Source organism: Pteropus vampyrus, unplaced genomic scaffold (genome assembly GCF_000151845.1).
Source record: "Pteropus vampyrus isolate Shadow unplaced genomic scaffold, Pvam_2.0 Scaffold110, whole genome shotgun sequence".
Classification (NCBI taxonomy): Eukaryota; Metazoa; Chordata; class Mammalia; order Chiroptera; family Pteropodidae; genus Pteropus; species Pteropus vampyrus.
In genome coordinates, this window is record NW_011888891.1 from 486,156 (window position 1) to 507,982 (window position 21,827).

At 40.4% G+C, this 21,827-nt stretch overlaps 1 protein-coding gene and 2 long non-coding RNA genes across 5 annotated transcripts in view; all 3 read left to right on the top strand.

The window, feature by feature from the left end:
• The first annotated feature begins 1,254 nt into the window (after positions 1 to 1,254).
• CADM1 (cell adhesion molecule 1) overlaps positions 1,255 to 21,827 on the top strand; it is a 322,797-nt gene continuing 302,224 nt past the window's right edge. For all 3 annotated transcript variants that reach the window (XM_011365362.2, XM_011365363.2, XM_023533737.1), the window contains exon 1: positions 1,255 to 1,525. In XM_011365362.2, coding sequence (XP_011363664.1) covers positions 1,384 to 1,525 — 142 coding nt within the window. In that variant the 5' untranslated portion in view covers positions 1,255 to 1,383. The remainder of the gene's footprint in view (positions 1,526 to 21,827) is intronic.
• The window catches only part of LOC111743260, a 102,181-nt gene continuing 84,279 nt past the window's right edge, over positions 3,926 to 21,827 (top strand). The window contains exon 1 of the long non-coding RNA XR_002781612.1: positions 3,926 to 5,160. This is a non-coding gene — a long non-coding RNA (uncharacterized LOC111743260). The remainder of the gene's footprint in view (positions 5,161 to 21,827) is intronic.
• Positions 9,686 to 21,370, top strand: LOC111743261. Its single transcript, XR_002781613.1, has 2 exons — positions 9,686 to 12,221; positions 21,071 to 21,370. It is a non-coding gene; the product is annotated as an uncharacterized LOC111743261 (long non-coding RNA).

Genomic DNA, 21,827 nt, shown 5'->3' on the forward strand with positions numbered 1-21,827 from the left:
TTCAGTACTCTCTTGGTCATTTAGCCACAGATAATTTGTCATGGTTTGTTTTAGTTGTTGTGATATTGATATTTATTATGCAAATTGTATTTCCTACATCTTATTGTTCTGCATTCTATGAATACTTAAATTATTATAAACCTTTACACTTAATATGGCTCGTCCTTCAATTTGATGCTTGAGCAGCAGAGGGTCAGAGCGCACACGATCTTCTAGAGGGGAAGAAAATAAGTAATTAAAAAGCAGACAAGAGAGCCGGCTGCCTGATTCAAAAGAAAGCAAAGGCAGTTTCAGGGAGGGTGGTGAGCGCATCGAAAGAGAGTCTCTTCAGCTGGGAGAGCCTCTTCCAGAGACACCGGAAGCTCAGAGCACCTGTTGGTCCCCAGATGCTTTAGGAGGGACTGGGGGCGTAGAGGAGGGGGGAGTGGGTTTGAGCCCTGAAGGAGGAAGATTGCAGACCTTATCTTAACACCCCGCCATCCCTCGTCCCCACACTCCACCCTGAAGCCTTGACAGGTTTTTTTGTTGTTGTTGAGTGTGTAATCTTAAATATTTAATGTTATATATGGTCACATATAGCAAATACACACATATATTAAAGCCAGGAAGGAAACCTTCAGCAAGCTGAGGAGCCTGAGCCCACCCTCCTCGAGCTACCTTTCCTGAGAATCTACCACAACGACACCGACTCGAAAATCTCACAGCCCTACTCAGGCTCCTTTCTCCCAACTATGCCCAAGTCTACCGCTAGGTTGTTGAACAGACTCTCCCGCTCCGCCGGATTTGCAAAGCACGCATGCACTTCTCCCAGATTGTTTTGTCAATCCGGGGACCTGCACGCTCCCTCTCCACTCTCGAACAGCCCCTGTTTCCCAAAGATCTATTCCTTAAGTGCAAGGTGAGTGACAGATATTTGCAACGTCTGGTTTCCAGGACAGATGTACTCCGTGTACCGGGCAGGGGAACCTCCAAGGGAGATTCTCCAGTGGTTGGTCTGATATAGCGACTACTATAAACATTCCTAGTAAAGGTGTACGGGAAGCTAGACCCGCCCCCTTTGAGCCTGAGCCCCCACGCGCCAGGGGCCCGGGAGAACACTTTTTCCTGGATCCCGGGAAAGCGAAAACGAATTTTAACATAAACATATTTGCATTCGCCCCTCCCCTTGACCCCTCCCCTAGGTGGCGCGGGCGCGCTGCCGCACGCCAGCGCCAGGGGGCGGGGTGGGGGAGGGGGCGAGTCCTCCGAGAGCCGGGTTGGGCTCGCGGCGCTGTGATTGGTCGGTTCCGACCCCGCCTCAAGTGCATGTCATTAGCATCTCATTAGTTGTCCGCTCGGGCTCCGGAGGAAGCCACCGCCGCCAGTCTGAGGCAGGTGCCCGACATGGCGAGTGCTGTGCTGCCGAGCGGATCCCAGTGTGCGGCGGCGGCGGCAGCGGCGGCGGTGGCGGCGGCCGCGGCGCCTCCCGGGCTCCGGCTCCGGCTTCTGCTCTTGCTTCTCTCTGCCGCGGCACTGATCGCCACAGGTAGGTGTGGGCACCGACTCGTTGGCCCCCTAAATCTCCTAAGGCACCCCAGTAGCCGTAGACATGGAGGGGGGAAACGTTTCCATGACAACCTTCCCCCACTTCCTAAATCCGAAGCTGAGAGTGTGGAGAGGAAACTCAGGGCTGAGATGGAAGGAACTGAGGGAATCGGTAATTCTCTTTTCCCTTGCCCAGATGGGTGTGAATTAGAGCCCTTAGGGATGGCTGCACCCACACCTTTTCTCTCCGGCTTAGCGCGGAGTGGAGTGGAGTGAGAATGGGGGATCTGGGTGCTAGAGAATATGGGGTAGGGAATAGATCGAAGGCACCCTCAGAACCGTTCGGACCCTCCCAAACTCGCTGTTGTCCCTGTAAGTTGCAGTTCCTCGCGTCTCCCAGGGCTGCCCATTCACCACCACCTCACCAGCGGGTCGCCCAATTCTCTATCCCCGAAGCCTCCCCATGGCTGACTAGCAGCCGCCTCCAGCGTGATTCCTCACTGGTCCACAGGACATCCCCAGACTTGTCTGGTCGCTCCTGCTCTCCCCGCGCTCTGCCTTTCTCCTCTGTCTCCAGAACTGCGCGCCCTTAGTGTTCCCTTTGGCCGGACCGCCGGCCCTCCGCCCCCTTCGCCTGGCTGCGGGTCTCCTTGGCCCCGCTCCAGGCCGGGAAAGTTCCTCGGGCCCGGCCCCGCGGAGGGCGGTTGCTGTTGCTGCTTCTGCAGGAAGGAGCTGGGAGCCCGTAGCCTGCCTACCCCACGGCGTCCTCTGCCGCGAATGGGGACACCGAATTTCCAGGCTGCCCATCCTTTCGGCAGTCCGGGGGTGGTGGAGGGAGCTTTCGCGGCCTCTGCGGCCAGGCGGGCACCCTGCGGGCCTCCAGGCGCCACCTGTGTGCAGAGCTGTCTTGGGAATTTGCCCAGGGGCGGCTCTGCACGCCCGGCGCCTTCCCCGAAGACGCTGAGCACTCGGTAGGAGCACGCTGTGTGGCTGCCCGTGTGCCCGGCGCGTTGGCACGGTCGGGAAAGAAGAGGGCAGTGTTTGCTTTTGCTAACAAAAGGGAGCCAGAGCTCTTCCCCAGCGGAGAGGCCGGCGGTGCTGCACCCTGCTTCCCGTTCCCGCCACCGCCAAGCTCAATGGTTGCGCGGCGTCCCCAGCATCCTGGCCGCCTGCAGCGGGCGCCGGGCGGGAAGCCGAAACAAGGAGGCATGGGGCCGCGATGAAGGCGGGGGGAGGTGCAGGAGGGAATGCAGCAGCGCTCGGCGCCTGCAAAGCCCCTCCTTGCAGCTCGGGAGCTGCAGGACCCGCGAGCAACAAGTGGCGGAGGACAGCGAGAGCTCAGCCCCCACCTGCAGAGCCCCCGGCCCGGGCGGGCTCAGCGCTGGGGCCACGGTACCGCTCTCGGGGCGCCTCTCCGCTTGGGCTGTGTCTTTTGTTTACACGCTAGAGGACACACAGTTACGTAAACACCGCAGGAGACACGCTGTAGAAAATGGGGATGTCTGGGGGTGCTAGCTTTGGATTTGGGGAATGCTGGGTTGCTTCCCCAAAAACCAGGCTTGCAAGGGAGCTTGGTTTGGGGAACATGCTGGGGACGTATAAGGGTGGGAATCTGGCAGCAGCCTCGGTTCCAGAGCTGAGGATTTTTTCTTCCACGGTCTGTCTCCGGATGTTGTTTATGTGTTTTTCCTCTGTGAATTCTTAATTTATGAGTTACGAGATAATTGGGTTCAGCGGATGCCGGTGTGGTTACAACTTCATTTAGGGTGATGTCTCTGACTGGATGGGTTCAATAAAATGTTTCTGAAAGAGATCCCTCGTGCTGCTGCTGCATTGTAAAAAGCGCCAGTGTCAGTTAAACGTGAGCGTGAGTAAAGACTCGGTAACTGGCGCATAATAGAGGCAACAATAGACTTGTATTGGCTGCAGGGGGAAAAAAAAAAAAAAAAGGCGGGGGTCGGGGAAAGCACTAGTCGGGGATATTGCCTTTCTACTAAAAATGGGAGCCGTGCAATGCTGCTTGGCAGCAGAGTAGGATTAGATTATGCCTCCTCTTTCAACCCTGCTCATTGAAGGCACGGAGTAGTAGCAACAGTACTATATTTGTAACTATCTCGTGGTAAGAAGTTGCCTTCCCAGCGAGGAATATATGCTGACTTAGAAAGGAGCGGTCTGGAACTCAACCGTGCATGTCAAAGCTACAAGAAAATTCTGTTGCTAGTTACCATGGAAGCAGCTTCTCGCTCTTGTATACATCCCTGTTTGTATGCTGGTTATCAGATTGTGTTCAAATTAGACTGTAATTGGGTTTGATTTGTAGTGAGGGGGTGAGATTTTCTTTAAATCTTTTTTCTTTTAATGGGGTTTTGTGTGTGTGTGTGTGTGTGTGTGTTATCAGTCTGAGAAGGGGTCTTGGTCTAGCCCCAGGTCCTACGCCACCAGAGTAGATTTCAGGTGGGCACCGAGGGACTTTTCTTCCTCAGTCCTAATTTAAGCTTTCTCAGAGGCCTCCAGTTCCCACTCCCAGGGTTAGAGAAACCTGTTGGAGCTGCCTTTAACTTCGTTAGGCTTGTTTCATTTACATCCTCGTTGGGATAGCCATCTAGGCAATTGTGCATTGGGTCGTGGTTCTGTCTACTGTAATAGAAGCCATCCATCCCCTGGAGAAACTCTCCCAGCCCTCCTGTGATGTTTGGATGAAATTGATGTTAATGAAATGCAGCTAAAATAGGGTTTTCTACGATTACTCCAGTGTAAATCATGCCTGTTACGTTTTAGGTGCATGCACGATGTTTCCCATTCTGAGTGTACCAGTGGTCAGTCACTCTCCTGCCTTTTTCAGCATTTCAGAGGATGGCTGATGGGTGGGGGTTTGTCGTGGTGCTGGGAAGTATGGGGGCTGAGTTTTACTTGCTGTGGCTTGTTGGGGCTTGAATATCTGGGATAAGGACTTTACAAAAGTACCGCCCTGCTTTTGTTTCCTTTCCTTGCATCAAAATGAATAGCCACAGGAGGGACTTGCACTTGTCTGTGATAGCTTTGATAAAATATCCCTCATTAATGCCACTTTATATTTACAGTGTGTCACTGGAGACGCACAAGGCTTCATTTAGTGACTTGTGTGACGAGACAAGCTTGCATTATTTGCCCGGGACATTTTGGAGGAACAAGAGACCCATTGAGTGATCTTTTGAAATGAACAAATACGGAAAAAGGGGGGAATAAAAGAGGAGGCAGTTCTCTGGAACAAAGAGCTTTATTCATATGGATGTTGTACATGCTTTATCCAGTTTTCCCTAATGGCCCTCCTGGTAAAGGGGAGTGAGACCTGGAAGAAGCCAACAAGCAGGACACTTTCGCTTCCTCTCTCACTTCCTGACTTCATATCTTTACCCCAGTTGGTCTTCAATCCCCTGACTGCACATTGCTCCACTCCCTGAAAAACTCCGGAAGGTAATAGGTTCCTGGTCTAAAAGGGAGATTTTGAAAGCCTTTCTCCCAGCTCTGACTTTCAACAGAAGAAAATACTAGCTACTTGTTGAGATTGATGGTCGTTGGAGGATATATTGGTTGAAGGGAAAGAGATGTCACTTTCTATGACGTGTCAAGAAGTGGTTGATAGCGAATGTCGGATTGGTAAGATGTCTTGCAATTATAATATTAGCCTGACTATTTATTTTCAAAGAAATGCTGTAAAAACTGAAATCTAAAATTTTCATTGTCATTAATGGTGCTCTTGAAGTTTTTAGTGACTTGGGCTCATACTTTGTACATTTTGGCCCCATACATAAGTGAATTATTTATTCCTTGGCCTGTATTGCTAATGATTTTCAGGCTTTAAAAAACTGATAATATTGCCGTGAATATAAACTGTCTCATTCTCTGGATTTCTGTATGTAACATTTTAATGTCTAATTAGCCACTTAGAATTTACATTTTTAAAATGTGGGTGTGTGTGTTTGTGTGTGTTTTAACAAAAAGGCCCATTTTTATGTGGGTGAATCTCTTAAATTGGGCCAAACTAATCGATGCTATGATTTGAATGGGAATTTACCAGCATATGAAGAAAAGTTATAAGAAATAAATCCAAAGGGCTCAAATGCCGTATCCCTTTCTTGGGAAGAATAGTACTGACCATTAATGCTGGGCATTTTTAACTGAAAATCCAGCGCAGAAAGGAGAAATCACACAGCGACATCTGTTGCAGAATTGAAAATTTGCTGCTTTGAGTTGGAAGCAATTAGTCCCATATAAGCACCTAATGATATCAGTTGCTGTGTATGTGAGTGTATGTTGTGTGTGTGTTTGTACTCATACAAATGTGTATATATTCATACGTGCATATATATATATACACACACATACACACACTCACATAAAAACTCACCCAATACAATATTCACGTTTAAAAAGTATTTAATAGAAAAATGTACCATTTTAGCACCAAAGCTCTTTTTCTTATTCTTACCTGTTGAAGAATTAGAGATTCTAATAATCATGGAGTTTTTGAAAGAGGAAGGATATTAGAAATCATTTGGTGAAATCCCATTATTTTGCGGAGAGGCAGCCGAAACCAAGTGAGGGAAAGACCTTGCTTACCATTTAACTGAGGCTGAGTTAGCTATGCATCCTAGTTGGGGAGCGGGTCTAAGCCCCTTAATGCCCAGCCAGTGAAACTGTTTCACCTCTCAGCAGGGATGCCCAGTGAGGGATATGGATCATGGGTGGACAGTATCTTGGCTAGGAATAGTTTGTATTCTGAACACGGGAAGATTAATTGCTCTTCTAGGTAATGAACCCATGGATCAGAGGAGTGACCTCTGAGAAGAAAAGACCAGTTCTTGGTAAGGTTGTCTTCAGTGTTGACGAATGATTCTGAAACCTCTGGACTTTATTTGGCAGCCACAACATGACTGTCGTCCAAAGCACCTTCATAGGGCAGAGCTCTGGATTTGTGTAGCTATAATAAGTCAAGTGCACGAAAACTAGGTTTCAGAAGGCTCGGCTTTATAGTTTTAAGCTTTTGACTTGCCTTTTCAAGGATTAATATTAACACTAGAACTCATTCCACATAACTAAGGAAAAAAAGGAAGGGTCCTGAGGTTAAGAGCAAGAACACATCCTGATTTTCTTACCAGGTGCCTGTCCCTTTTCATTAAGTAGAGAAAAAGCTGAATATAATTTGTTTCTTTTTAAAGAAAAAAAGTTATTTTTTTTCCTCAAGATGACTTTTTTTACATTGATCATACTTCATTTTTCCATTTTACTATGAAAAATGTTCAAATATACACAAAAGCAGAAAGAATACCATAATTAATCCTGTGTGTCAGTCACCCAGTTCAGTGATTATCCACTCATGGTCATTGCATCCTCTGTACACTTTCTCCCCTTCCCAGATTATTTTGGACAAATCCTGGACATCCTATTATTTCTTCTGTAATTTACTTTAGAACAAATCTTTGTAAGATACAGTCCCCTTCCCGCACCCGCCCTCCGTAATCACAGTATCATTAGCTTATCATTAGCTGAATGTACATCTTCTAAACTAGAATGCAGAATTTTTGCCTTTCCCTTGCTTTACCGAGGAAGGTAAAGGCTTGTTATAGTGGGTAAAAGCTGGGGCAGAAACCATAGAAGCCAGAGTGTGATTACCGCCTGCACTGAGGAGACTTTTTGTGTGGTTTGCCTTATTTTGAGCAAGGTTTTTTTCGGATCGGATAAGATGAGTTTTATTGTCATGTAAATATGGTTGTGTAAATATGCAGTAATTGTAGCTAATCTGTCAACTGGTGTGCTATGGAAAGCACCCCTGGTGAGATTGGCTATTTCCAGTTGTTCTCATAATGAATATGCTCCATATGAGGACTTCTGTAGGAAAGGCTATTTTAGTTTGATGGTTGTGAGATAGATACCTCATTCATATATTTATCTTTAAATACCTCTAAGGAATATAAATGCCTTTATGTATTTTGAATATAAAGCTTAAAAGAAAAAAATTCCTTTTCTCATTTCTAACTGGCTTAGTGCTAATTTCAGCCTGTATTCTGTAGCTGAAGTGATCACAAAATGCCTTCTGCGCTGTGGGAAACCCATACAACAAGCTGTAAGTATTTGGCCCTTATTTTTGTAGGATAGGGGCACAGGGTAGGAAGAGAAAAGGTTACTGTTTTTACTTCTCAGTATTTGCCCCATTGATTTAAAATATGAATTTATAATTTTAGCTAGAAATGTTGAAATGCTTCAGTGTTAATTTCTGAACTTCTTTGTTTTTTCAGAAAATAGGTTGGTTGCATTTTCTGAGTTTCGTGAAATGTGAGGTTTTGTGTTTGTGTATGTGTTTATTTTAAGAAGTTCTTAAATGTATTTAATGTGGACTATAAATCTGAAGCATTTGATTTTTTTTTGGTTTTTAGCCAAACAAGCACTTACACACGAGATGGTTTTGAGGGGTCTAAGCAGCCCCCTCAGCCCATGGCCAGGTAAAAACCTGCACCTCTCTTCTGAGCTGGCCACAGCACAAGAAAAGCACAAAGGAATGCCTACATTCACAGTTTGGGGAGCGCCACCAAAATTGAATAAACAGCCTTTGTTTGGAAACCATCAATGAAGGAAGGAACCCACTGGAATGTTTGTAATTACAAGTGGCACCTCCTTGTTTAAATTTCAGAAGCCACAGTTTCTTTTTCAGAGATTTAAATTGCAGGCTCTAGACAGCAGCTGCTGTTGTGGTTAATGGGCAGTTTCTCTTTGAAGATCTTCCAGTGCTGGTTCTCAAAAGCTTTGGTGCAGTTGGCCTTGAACTAGCGTTAGAAGAAAGGGAGAGGGAGGTATTTATATACTTGCAAAAGCGATGTGTGGCCTTTATCATTACTCAAAAAAGAAACTTGGCTGTAAGGTTGAGAGAAAGTGGGTACTAAGAAAATCTGTTATGATTGACAGATGTCTTGAATCTCTTGAGAGTTGTGGGGTGGGGAAAATTTTTTCTTTTAGTAGATGTTTTACTGGAATATAGTCATTTGACCCAACATTTTGATCTAGATATTTCAGAAATGTTAAATAGGTTGAAATGAAAGTGCTGTGATATATATTTAAATGCTACTCAGTGTTTGAAGTTGATATTCTAGTGACATGGAGTTTTGAAAATGCCTGGAATAAGTATCTTGCTCCTGGCAGCCTTCTTTGGTAAGGTAGGCGTTCTAATTCCTCTCTAGCTATCCAGTACTAGACTGCTATGTCAAGTTGGAATTAAGTTATGAGGTCCCTGAAGGGGGAGGGGAGGAATCTGCCTGAAAACAGAGAGTTCACCTGCCCTGTATCTCTTATTGTCTGTACCATATCTTCACTTGGCTAGGATTAACCTAAAAGTTAACATGTCAGAAATCGAATCTTTCATCTTTTCTGTCATAGGTGTCAACTTTTCTCACAGTCAGCATTATTGCATATGACACCATTGTCATCCTGGTCTCTAAGGCCCCTAAATTTGGAGTCTTTTTTTTCCCTCTTTAGCTTTCACTCTTGGAGTGAAATAAAATGGGCTGATTGTTTCTCCACGACATTCTCTGGAAGCCTCAATGTCCTTCTTCTCCAGACTGTTTTACTAGCAGAAGCTTCCTAGCCGATTCTCTTGACCCACGCTCTGCTAGTCAGAATATAAATCTACCTACCTCAATTTTAATTCTTTCTGGACAGGATCACGACCCCTCCCTTACAGAAAATCTAATCCCAAATTCTTGGCTTCTTGCATGGGATTCAAAATCCACGCTGTTTTGTCTAGGTTGTTCCTTCCTCAATTGCTGCCTCACTCTCTCTCTAATTGCCCTCATTTCTTATTACTTTTCAGCCCAATCCTGATGGGACTGGAAGACTGATGATTCTCCAGTGAAACAGAGGAAGAAAGTGGTTCCACTGATCAGTCTTCACCTGGTTGCCTTTGCATAAAACTGCTCTTATCTGTGTATATCTTAACTGTTTTGCTCTATAGGTATAGGACAGCTGATTCTCCTTTACTTACAAATAAACATCTTTCCTTTGCACCTTTCAGTTTAACTAACACATACTTATTTAAAACATACTCCAACATAGATATTTCTTTTTATGTTTTTCAGATATCTATATAGATATTTAGATATCTCTATATATCTATATATCTATATATGTATATCTGTTTCTTTATGGTAAGCCGAAGTGTATAGATATTATGGCCATTATTTTAATGAAAATTTTAAACTTTAGAATGCTGAAAGTGCATTCATCGCATCTTTTTGGTGGTCCATGTTTGAATAAGGGCAGATTACAAGCTGACAAAGTAAGACTTTTCAGACAAAAAGGTAAGTACTTTAGGAGTAGGGAGTTCAGAAGAGTCAGGAGCTCTTGATTTGCCGTACATGAGATTAGCCCCTCTGAAGATGACCCCAAATAGGTCACCTTTACGGAGTGTTCAGTGCTCACGTTTCATATGTCTCATTATTAAGATGTACCTACCTGGTGAGCCAGAAAGGAAGTGAGCTAAAACCCAGGCCTTTATTAGCAGAGTTTTCAATAGGTTGGACTTTGGGAGCAGTGCTACCTATCTAAATACAGTCATCTCCAGCATCATGGCAGAACCCATTTTAGTTGATAACATTGTGGGTGAATTGTCACCGGCTTAAGGAAAAAAAAAAAAAAAAAAAAAGGAAACATTTATTCTCAGTCTAACTGCTAATCTTGTTATCTTAAGAATCTTCAAAGCCTTTATCTGGTAATAATATCTGCTGTAGTTCTTCCCTTACTTTTTTCCTTGTCTGGCATCCTTCCTCTTCAGGTTCAGTTTTCGCTAGTAGAAGGTTATGTAGTATGATAATTCAGCGACATGAAAACTTGATTATTCTGGAGTAAAAAGGTTTTATGAAAAATGTAGTATGTATTTGGCTCTTTGCTGAATATGCCTATGGTAAGCCAAGCCACCCAGATCTTACTACAAGTCATCAGTTTGTTTCTCTTTTCTGAATAGGAAGGGAACATTGCTTCATTTCTCTTGCAGAAACACTTAAACAACAAAAACTTCAAAGATAGGGAGAAAAAAACCCAAGTTAATTTAGTACTAAATTACTGCTCAAATAGTTTTATCTCTTAAAAGATTCAAGTAGAGATTAGCTTAAATGTCACTGAACTTCACTTTTCCTTGTGCATATCTTGTGAGCACCTATCCTTGTAAAGAGACCTCTGTTTTCTTTCTGTAGTTCGGTTAGTAATCATGTGAATGTTAGTTGCTGTTCCTTTCCCTTTTTTGAAGCAAATCTATCTCTGAGCCAGGTTGGCTAACGGAATACCCAGTTTAGGTTACAGAATGTTAAAACCTTGTGCTTTACCTGTGAGTTAGGAACGGCAAAAACAACGTACCTTACAGGGTATTAAAAATAAAATAAGATCATATATATAAACGCATATAGGTATATGTGTATGTATATATGTATGTGTATATGTGTATGTATATATGTACATACCCACACACACACACTCACACACACATCTGGCTTTTATTAAAATAGACACTGCTTAAAGATGAGGGATATGTCTCTGGCTACTACTAGCACTACTAATCACATTTGTAAGTAAGTCCCTCACATGTTTGAGAATACTAAAAAAATGAATACAGTGCTGGAAAGATTAATTCAAGATGAACTCGACTGTCTCTAAGGTAAAGCTAAAGAACAACCTGGAGTTGAATGTTTTTTGGAAGTAAGCGGAATTGTCCAGTACTTTAGAGAAACTGACAGTGATTATAATCTCAAATTTCCGCGACTTTTAACACAGGTAGGGCTTTATTATTTTATCTAGCCTCCTATATTTTATATACTATATTTAAATAAAGAACTTGTATTTCTGTAGCTAACCGATAAGTCACTTGGTAGAAAAATGAGAATTTAAAAATGATTTTTAAATTGAGCATCTGCTTTTATGTCATTTTACTTTGTTAGGCGCATTAGCTGTCTTCCAGAAGGTTACAGTCTATTTCCTTTTCAACTTTTATTTTGAAAAATTTGAAAACCACAGGAAAGTAGAAAGGAAAGTACAATGAATGCTTCTGCACTCCTTCCTTAATTTCAACTGTTAACATTCTGCCCATTTGCTTTATCTCTAGCTCTCTAAATAATGTGAACACACATATATGTATTTTTTCTGAACCGCATGAAAGCAAGTTGCAAGCATAGTGACATGACGCTTCAGTTCATAACTCTTGAGAATAAGGACATTTACTTACGAAACCTCAGTACCATTATTACATTCACGAAATTTAACATTAATTCAGTATTATTATCTAATATCTAGTCCATATTGAGATTTCTCTAGTTGTTCCATTAAGTATTCTTTATGTTTCTTTGTCCTCCGTTATCTAGAGTCTATCGGGTCACGCATTTGATTTGGTTTTCATGTCTCTTTCCCTCTTAATCTAAAACCGGTCCCCTGCTCTCCACCTTTTCTCTTAAGGTTTTTTTAAAGTGGGGGTGTCTTTCATGGCATTGATGTTTTGATGAGCCCAGACCTGCTGTTTCATAGACTGTCCCACAGTTTTACAAATTATTAGATTGTTTGATTGTTTCCTTATGGTTTGATTCAGATTACAAGAACACTGTATAGCTGATGTTGCCACCTTGCCACCCTCTTATAACATCACATCAGAAGGGGCATGATATCAGTTTGTCCTATTTTTGGTGATGGTAAGTTTGATCTCTTGGTTAACGATATAAATTTAGTTGCTTAGTTGAGGCGGATTTATAGGTTTCTCTATGTCTCTTTGTAATAAGTAATTTTGGGGACATTTTGAAACTGATGATCGTGTTCTCTAACAACACTTTACCTATCATTTTTAGCAGCATCGATAAACCTTTTCTGAATCAATTGTTATACCAGTGGTTACAAAACTGTGATTTTTCTAAGTCTGTCATTCCCCAGCACTGGGTGGAAGGTTTCTTTAGGAAAGAAGAGCTTGCCTTTCTTCCTCTTCACCCACTGCCTTAGCAGAAAAATCACAGATCACAAAAATATTCAGTGTGATATATTTCATTATTGTCATATTTGGTCAACAGGAATCCCTTTAGTCTGGCTCTGTATACTTTTGCTGTATCTCCGTTAGTTTTTAAGCACTTTCTTATTTTATGTCACAAGAAGATGTCTAAGCTTACCTTGTATTTTCCCTGCCCCACATGTGGAATCAGCTATTTCTCCAAGATGTCTTGGTTCCTTATAGTGAGGAAGTGGTATTTAGACACCAAAGAAATGTGCTCATTGCTATTGACTTGTTTCAGTGGACAGAACTAGGATATATATAATATAAATATATATTTATTATAAATAAATACCTTTATGATTTCTTTTTATATAAATTTAAATTTACCTTTATATTTTTTCTTTATATTACATTTATTCATTTGAATCATGTATTGATATCTTTAATTCCAGTCTAACACCCCAAGGTTCTTTTTCTCCTTCTCCCATTCCTAATTTGTATCTTTATTCTCCCATGGTGAGAAACTTGTTTCTCAGCCACACCAATGTCTTATAATTAATACAAAATAGTTTGGAATTATTCCACTAAGACCACAAATTAACTAAGTAATGTTCTAGATTTTTTGCCATTTTTTTAAACCTATTTTAAATAGATCCCACTGAGGGTAGACAGAGTACTCTGTTCATAGTTCACGAATAACAAGGTTCAAAAATCAGAACTCTATATAGAGGTCTCACTTTCTTCCTATGCTTTATAGCCTAGCCCTCATCACCCACCTTCCTATAGTAGCCAATTTTATTCCTTTCTCATATATCCTTTCTGTTTGCTCTTTTGAAAAAATAATAGATAGTGTTCTTTTTTTCATACTTTCCACGAGCCATGTTAACATCTTCTTTTATAGTCTTTTTATTTGACAGATCCTCGTTTCTTATATTTTGATAATTTGTCTCCGTTTGGCTTGATTTTACTTGAGAAGCCAATTTTTTTACTATCTTTTTCATTTCTTTCTTCTGGGATAATAGTTCTGTTGGGTAGTTGGAAGAATTCTTTATCTATTTTTTCATTTAGTTCACCAAATTACTTTCAAGAAAATAAGGACTGCTCCTTTTCATATAATGCAGTGTGTGTCTCTTATGTTTAATAATGATGCCTTATTTTGCTTCTCATCAGTCATCTTTTACTCTTCTCCACATCCATTAAATTGGCAAATCTTTGTTTCATGCCCTTTGCTCCAATTCTACCCCCCTCTATTTTTTTTTTTTGTCTAAATTGTGGTATACTTAGTTACTGTTAAGTGTACAGCCTTTTGCTTGTAAACCTCAGACCATGTTCTAAAACTGCCTATTGGACATTTCACTTTGGATGTCCCACAGTTATCTTAAATAATATTAATGACAAAACAGCAACTCTCATTTACTTAGTGTCTTCATCATCTCATTAAGCCCCTATAAGTAGTTACCTCTCTTGTTTCGTTTTATAGATGAGGAAGCTGAGAGGATAGGTCCCTTGTCCAATTGACAGAAATAATAAATGGCAGCACCAAGTCTGTCTTCAAAATCCATGGTTTTAAACACAACTATATTTTACTAAAACTCAAAATGTATGAAACTTAACAACTTTTTTTCCCTAAACCTTTGTCTATCCTGCATTTATTATTACGTAGAAGGGTACTACCACTGACACAATGAGTTAAATAAATCTGGGAGACATCTTAGAATCCTTCTTCCTTCACTATCCTTTACACTTCTATTACTGAGTCCTGTCTATTTCTTGCAGTAACTCGTGTATTACCACCACTGTCTTAGTTTACCCTTATGTTAATTTACAGATGATGATAAGTAGATTTAAACTGATACAACAGCCTCTTAATTGGTCCGTTTATCTGTTGTTTCATCCCTTGTAATGTCTTCTTAACACTGCTTCGAGATGGATTTTTCTAAAACACACATTAAATTGTCACTTTCTTGCTTAAAATCTATGTGTTTTCTTGGCACCTTAAAGATGAAGCTTGCCACTCTTTCAGCATGGCCTACCATGCCCTTCATCACCTGTCTTCTGTCTTCCTTTTAAGCTCATCTCTCGCCAGCTGGACACACCATGTTCTTGCTTTAGAACTTGCTTTACTTTAGGTGCTACAAATTGTGATCTTTACCAAAGTAAACGTGTCCTGGATATGTCATGCTCTCTCAGGCCTCTCTGCTTTTATATGTTATTGCCTCCTCCCGAAACACCCTTATCTATATATGGCTAATTCCTACACGTCTTTCGAGATCCAGCTCAAGCACTGATTCTTCAAAGAAACTTTCATGTCTTTTCAGGTTGGTTAGGTACCTTTTCTTTGTGCCCTTCTTCTCTACTGCTCTACGGGCTTTTCCTGACTTATCTTCTTCCTTCCTGTCACGCGTCCTTCTCCTAATTGCCCATTGTCCTTCTATATACCTGTGCATTTCAGATTGGTGCAACTTGTTTCTACCGATAGAAATGTCCTACCGTCTGGCCTTCCATGTCAGCATGTTTAAATCTTATGCATACATAAAGACCCAAGTCCAGTGTTGCTTTTTCAAATCTTATTTGTTTTTCATTCAACTTCCATTACAGTTTCTCTAGCCATTCTATGACATTTGACACTTTCTTAATACATGTTGACATGTGTTCATGGGTATATGTCTCTTAGCCTTTCTACAGGAGGGACTCTTTCTTACTCACCTTTGCTTTCTTAAAAGTATAGAGCCCGATGCTCCACACATAGTATGTGCTCAATAAATATTTGTTGAAACAATGAATGAACTAGAAATTAGATACTCATTTCCATTAACTTATTGTTAGCCCTTTCAACATAAATATGAACAGAGAATTAATTCAGTCTTGAGGACCAGTATAAAAATTAATCTCTCAAGGTTGTTTATTCACTTACCATTTTTCTGTTACACAATCTGATTTCCAATGTGAATATAGCCTATCTTTTCTCATTTGTCATGAATACTGGTAGTTGAGATATAGAATTTGCACTAGGTCTTTGTATTTATGAATTTAATTTAGTGGTTGTCTCATTATCAGCTTCTAGAACTATAATTCTCATTAGAAGTTGTTTGTTCTCTCATAGTAGATGAAGAGCTGTTAACATGCCTGAGTTTTTCATCACTGAAGGACTGAGATTTAGTGTGTTCATACTTGGTTGTTGGGTAATTGTTAGGTTTAGACTACCGGCCCAGATAAGAGAACCTCTTTCCATTTATTTAATCACTAAACATCCCTAGGATGGCTGGACGTTGAGTCATTGCTAAGGCCATATTGACAACTCACAGTTGAAGCAACAAACCAAGAAACTTATCTCTGAGGCCATCTGCTCCTTTTCACCTCAGTTTTTCTGAGAGTCTTTTCTTGAAACTGAGATTAATTCTCAGGAGAGGCATGGGGAACATAGGGAAGTTTAAACCTCAGGGCAACAGTTTTCCTGTACAGTAATAAAGATATATGTGGAGTCAGTGGCTACAGGATCAAAAAAAAAGATCACAGTGGTTGGATCAAATATGAGAAAAGGCCTGTTGCTGTGCTGAAGAAAATGAGATGGGTAGGTAAGACAGTTTGTTTTGTGGAGATACTTCTACTCTGCGTGACTGTATAGTTAGTGCTAAATAAGACTGTGGCGAATTTAAGCTTATAAAGTTAATCGCCTAATACTGATCTAGTTTTAAATGGAAAGATTTGGTTTTACATGGAACATTGGAGAAATTTTATATGCAGGCAGAGGGAGAGAGTTTGCTAATATTACCTTTTTAATTTAGGGGAAGTTTGGAGTTCGTTCTCTTCTGTGAATATAGAGGTGGCACCCACTCTAACCAGAGTTTATTGCTGTAATCTTCTTAAAATGCATTAGTGACACTGATATATCTGTGACCTTGTAAAGGTTTTTTTGAGGGGAGGGGGTAGCCAGCCTTTTTTCTCACTGTCGTAAGTGATGTCTGCTCAATAACTCTAACTTCCTGACAGTACTAGGAGGGGGAGGAGGATCTATCATAACTTGTCTTTTATGGCCTGTTTTTAAAGTGTTCACTTCTATTTCCATCCATCCATTTAGACTTCTCTTTTCCCTGCCTAAGGCATGCATCCAGCCTAGACTGTGTTCGGTGCTTTAAATGCTTTGAATTATGGGGAATCGTAGCATTTTATCGAAGCTTCCCTTGTAACTATATAGCTCTGTATTGTCTTAGGCCACATAGCTTGCATTTCTCAGGTATCATGTGTGGATTATTGCAATTAGTTAAGGCTTTGAGTGGAATGACATATTTTCCATGTACCATTTTCCCTTTGTTGTAGACGTTTTTTAAGGATTGCTTTCTTAAGAAATCCTTCAAACCCTTCTTTTACACCATAAGTCTTGGTAAATATATCTTTATCAGCATGTCCTCCTGTCAAGTACATGATTTGATAGCGATAGTCAAGAAAAATTGTATCTTTGAAATAGAAATTTTGTCAGTGTGTTAATGTATAGCATATTTTTGGTATTCCCCAAGAAAAAGAAGAGATTAGTTAATCAATTTCTTCTAGAATTAGGTGGGTAATGTTTCAAGCATCCTATTTAAAAACAATTGCTTCTAGGTCCTGTTGGCAGGATTGCTTATTTCATTATTCTGGTCATTTGCATGAAAACAAGTTGATGATTTTTTAAATAACCATCTCATTCAGTTTTCTTTTCCTGTTAAAATGTTATCCATCAAATATTATATTCCATTCATGCAAAAGCATGAATCAGGCCTAGAAGGATAGAATTTCAGGCTAAAGTAGTAGCAGAACTTTTCTTCACCTTTTTTTTAACCAAAAATATCTCCCATTTTCATATTAATTTACCTATGATTACATTTCTTTATCTTTGCTTCATAAGGTGAGTGCATACAGAGATATACTTTAATAGAATATTTTTCAAGATCTTAGGATTTCTTTAAGATGAAGTCATCACCTTGAAAATTTTGACCTGAACTTTTCGTGAACTAAAGGAACAAGAAAAGGATAGACTTAAAAAAAAAAAGATATATAATTACTTATAATGGAATAAGTGATAAGAGTTAAATTCATTTTGTAACATTTATCTGCTGCTCGTGTTCCCATAGCATTCTACCATTTCAAGAAAGGAAGATCCACATTTATATATTGGATCTCCATAGGATCTCCTTTGAAAAAAGAATTTAACTCTTTTTAAAAAAGGTTTGAAAACCAAAGGCCTAAACAGAATGAGTCCTTCAGGTTCAGCACAACAGGGCTGGAGAAAATGAAACCCAGTTTACTGAGTGCACATCAGAGCTGAGGCTAAAGCCACAGGCAGTAACAAGGAATGTTTAGTTGCCTCATCTTTCCTCTCTTCGTATTCTCTTTGAGGTCCCTGATGGTATGATTGTGGTCACAGCAGAGAAGTGGATAAGGAGCTGAGATTTCAGATCACTGTCATCTCTATCCTTTCATCACAGGGATATAAAAGAGAGAATTAACATGGAGTTGGAGTGTCTAGAAGGCTTTTCGTTTAAACAGAATCTTGAAAACATGGGGAAGATTTTCACAGAGAAAGAGATGAGAAGAAAGGAATTCCAGGTTGAGAGAGAAGGAAAGCTAAAATGACTAGTGAGAGGTGGGATAGCTGGGTCCAAGTGTGGAAAACCTTTGAATACCAAGTTTAGATTTAATCCAGGAGGTCTTTGGGAATTATTGAAGGTATTTTGAACAGTGAAGTAACTAACACCACATCGGTGCTTTAGGAATGTGAATCTGTCAGTGGTTTGTGATTAGATTAGAAATGAGATTGGTTAAGGGTATAATAGTTCAAGTAACTAGTTCAGTGGAGGAAGAATGGAAGTAGAGTTGATTGGAATTGGTGGCTGACTGGAGAATGGGGATTGAGAAAAAAATAAAGACTGGAAATGAAGGTGTGCTTTGATTTTGAACCTGAGTGGCGTAGGGGAATGTCTATTCCAATGAACAAATAAAAATGTCATATGGTGGGTTTAGTAAGGAAAGACAATGAGCTTGGTTTTGCATACGTTAAACGTGACCTACCATTAGAACATAGTGGAAATGTTTAGAAGGTAATTTGAAATGTGGTGCTAGAGTTTGGGAGAGAAGTTGAGAGTAGAGCTAGAGATGAGATTTGAAAGTCATCTGTAAAGAGTTGATAGCTAAAGTTCTACATTATGCATTGATTCGGTTATTTATTTGATACACGTGTATTGAAATGCCCAGTGTGTGCCAAACATCGTGTTGGGTGCTGGAGATGAGTGTATGAGAGATCCTGAGGGGAGGCGTGTAGAGATAGAACCTTAAGGAAGGTGTGTTTTTAAGGTGTAAGATAAGGAACTGTGATTAACACAGAAAGGACTGTCAGAGGACTGACGATGAATGTTGTGGAAGGAGGTGGGAGGAATAGGTGGAAGACAGGCAAGATCGATGTGGGATAGAAGTCCTTTGACTAAATTGCTGAAGAGTCCGGAAGTGGGGAGGATTCTTCTAGAAGTGAATGAACTCTAGAGAAGAGGTATTAGAATGAAATTAAACTTAGGTAACAGGCGGTCACATAGCTAGGACGTGGCAACACTGGAACCAGATTCCAGATTTTTGGACTGGAATATACTACAGAGAGTTCAGTTCTCATTGTAGTATACCAGTACACCAAATCATGCCTTTACCATGGTATAGGAAACTGTGGAGAACCTGTTCAGCCTGCCCATTTTACTTAAAAAGTTTAATTAAGATTTTTGAGGTTGTGATGTTGAATAAAGAGCGAATTAATGAACCTCCCAACTGTCCTTGTGTTTCATGTAATGAATGATGGCTTTGGCAGCCTGAAGCCTGGAGGGAGGATGGATGGGAGCTGTTTTTCTGAAAGTGTGCTTCTTTAATAACTCCTACCAGTGAACAAAAACAAATTCTAGTGTAGCACAGGGAGCATTTTCAGGATGGCAGGGAGAACCTAGATCAATTTACTGGCAACTCCTATTCTTTAGGTAGATTAAGGTTTGCTACCCTGGTTTTCAACATGCTGTGCAACGTCCTGAAAGACTGTGCGTGGTTCCTTAGCGACTATTAGTCAGCAGGGGTTTACGAATTAAATTGATGTGTGGGAGCATTTTGATTTACCGTTGAGTAGTGAGAGTGTAGCTCAGGCAGAATATGGCAACCTGCTGAGTGGTAGTCTGCATTTCCTTAACTCTTCCATGTAAAAGATACACTCTTGTGGAATTTTTGCATGTTACCGTTAGGAGGTGATTGGTCTTTTTCTAAAGGTAGGATGATCAGAAAGTAGCAGTGGAGATCTGAAACTTAGAGCTGGCTAGTCTAGCGACTTTAGCATCTTTTTGTTCAGCAATGCCTCTCCAATGATTTTTCAATAGAGCTTTCTGTGGTGGTGGAAATATTCTATATCCGTCCTGTCCAATATAGTAGCTTTTAGCCTCGTGTGACTACTGAGCACTTGCAATGTGGCTAGTGCAACTGAGGAGCTGAATTTTTTATTTTTTATTAGTTTAAATTTAGCCATGTATGGCTAGTAGCTACTGTATTGGGTGGCATAGCTCTAGTCTGATAAGTAAGATGCCAAATTGTTATGCTCATCAATAGCATTAACTGGTGAGAAGTGAAGAGGGGTTGGGTTAGGGTATTAGCATTCATTCCAAATCCAGTGGATTTGTATTGAATCTTGGACTCTGCTATTGTGTGCATCCAAATTGTACATTTTCCTCTCCTTTTCTCTTGCTTTTCATGTCGAAAAGCTTCTGGAATATCTTAATTGTCCTTTCTTCATTTGAAGAATTATCCGTTTTAGCCTTAGAGGGGTATAGCTCATCTAGTGCACAGATTAATAGCTCTAGCTTTGTCCTTAGAAAGCTAAATCTTGAAGGTTACTATTACATGACTGTACTACCATATGCCAATTCACATTGTTATCTTTTTTTTTTTTTTTTTTTTGTGATGCTGAAAGTAAGTGAAATGTGAAAAAAAACATTATTCATTTTAAATAGTTTTGACTGCCAGGTTAATGCGACTCTTAAGCGGGGCTTCATGAGGTCTGGCCATAGTAACTGCTTTTAACTTGATTTAAAGTTCTTAAACATTCTGAATTGCTTCACCTAATCTTTTTATACTGAACGTACAATTTTCAGGCTCTTTTTTATTTTCAAATCCATAACTGACAGCTGCTCAACACCTCATTCAAATAGTTTTAAGAGTTTTAGAGAAAAGTTGAGACAGACTGGATTTACTGACATCAGTTGGATTGAGATATTATGGATTTAAAGATGATAGAGAATGAGAGAGAAAAATATGAAATAATTATTGCGCATTCACTGCTTGCAATGACAGTGATTTGAAGTCTAATAACTAAAAAAACTGAGAGGAAACAGAAGGACACATGAGTTAACTTTCAAAACCTAACATAAGAAATGAATATTTCATTTGAAAACACAATTTTTATGTGTGGTCTCATTTGTTTTATTACACTTTAAACAACATTGATGCACAAAAATGCATATATACCCAAACCTTACAATAAACCTTTTTTTGAAATGTATTCTACAGATTCTGTGAGACTGTAAGCTCCTTGAAGGAGCTAACTCATTAAGGGATTCTGTGATGTCTAGTGCACAGCAGGTATTTTTCAAATGAAATTGACCATTTTATAAGAAAAACAAGATCATAAGGTCTTCTGCCTCTACTTCTAATGATAAACTACGCTGTAACTCATCTCAAGAAGGCTCTGCGCTATGGTGAATACAGAGAAACTTCGGGATGTAGTGTTTGTCCAAGAGTTAACATTAATGTGACTATAAATTTTGTCCTCAACCTTTTAATGACTTTTCAATAAATACTGCATGAATAGCTTTGTGTGTGTTTGTGGATATGTGTATCACCTACTTTGTGCTAGACACTATGGTAAGTACTAGATTTATAAAGACGAATTATATAGGATCTCTTCTGTCCATATATTCCCTTGTCTCTATTTTAGATTCTTGCATGGGAGATAGTAAAAAAACAAAACAATGCTATGTGCTAAGAACCATAATAAACATAGTTTGGGAGTGTCGCAGAAGCACAGAAGAGGACTGTCTAACACCGTAAGGAGACTTTGAATCAGGAAAGACTTTCAGGAGATCTCTTGAGTTGGGTCTTGAAATATAGTTAGGACATAGCCATTCAGATGGTATTAGGAGACTTTCTTGGTAGAGAGAGAATATGTGGACAGGTATGGAAGTGTAAAAAGCATGGGAGATTCTGGGAACTGCAAATAGTTTAGCATGGCTGGAGGGAAAAGCCTTTGTGGGAGTAGCAAAAGGTC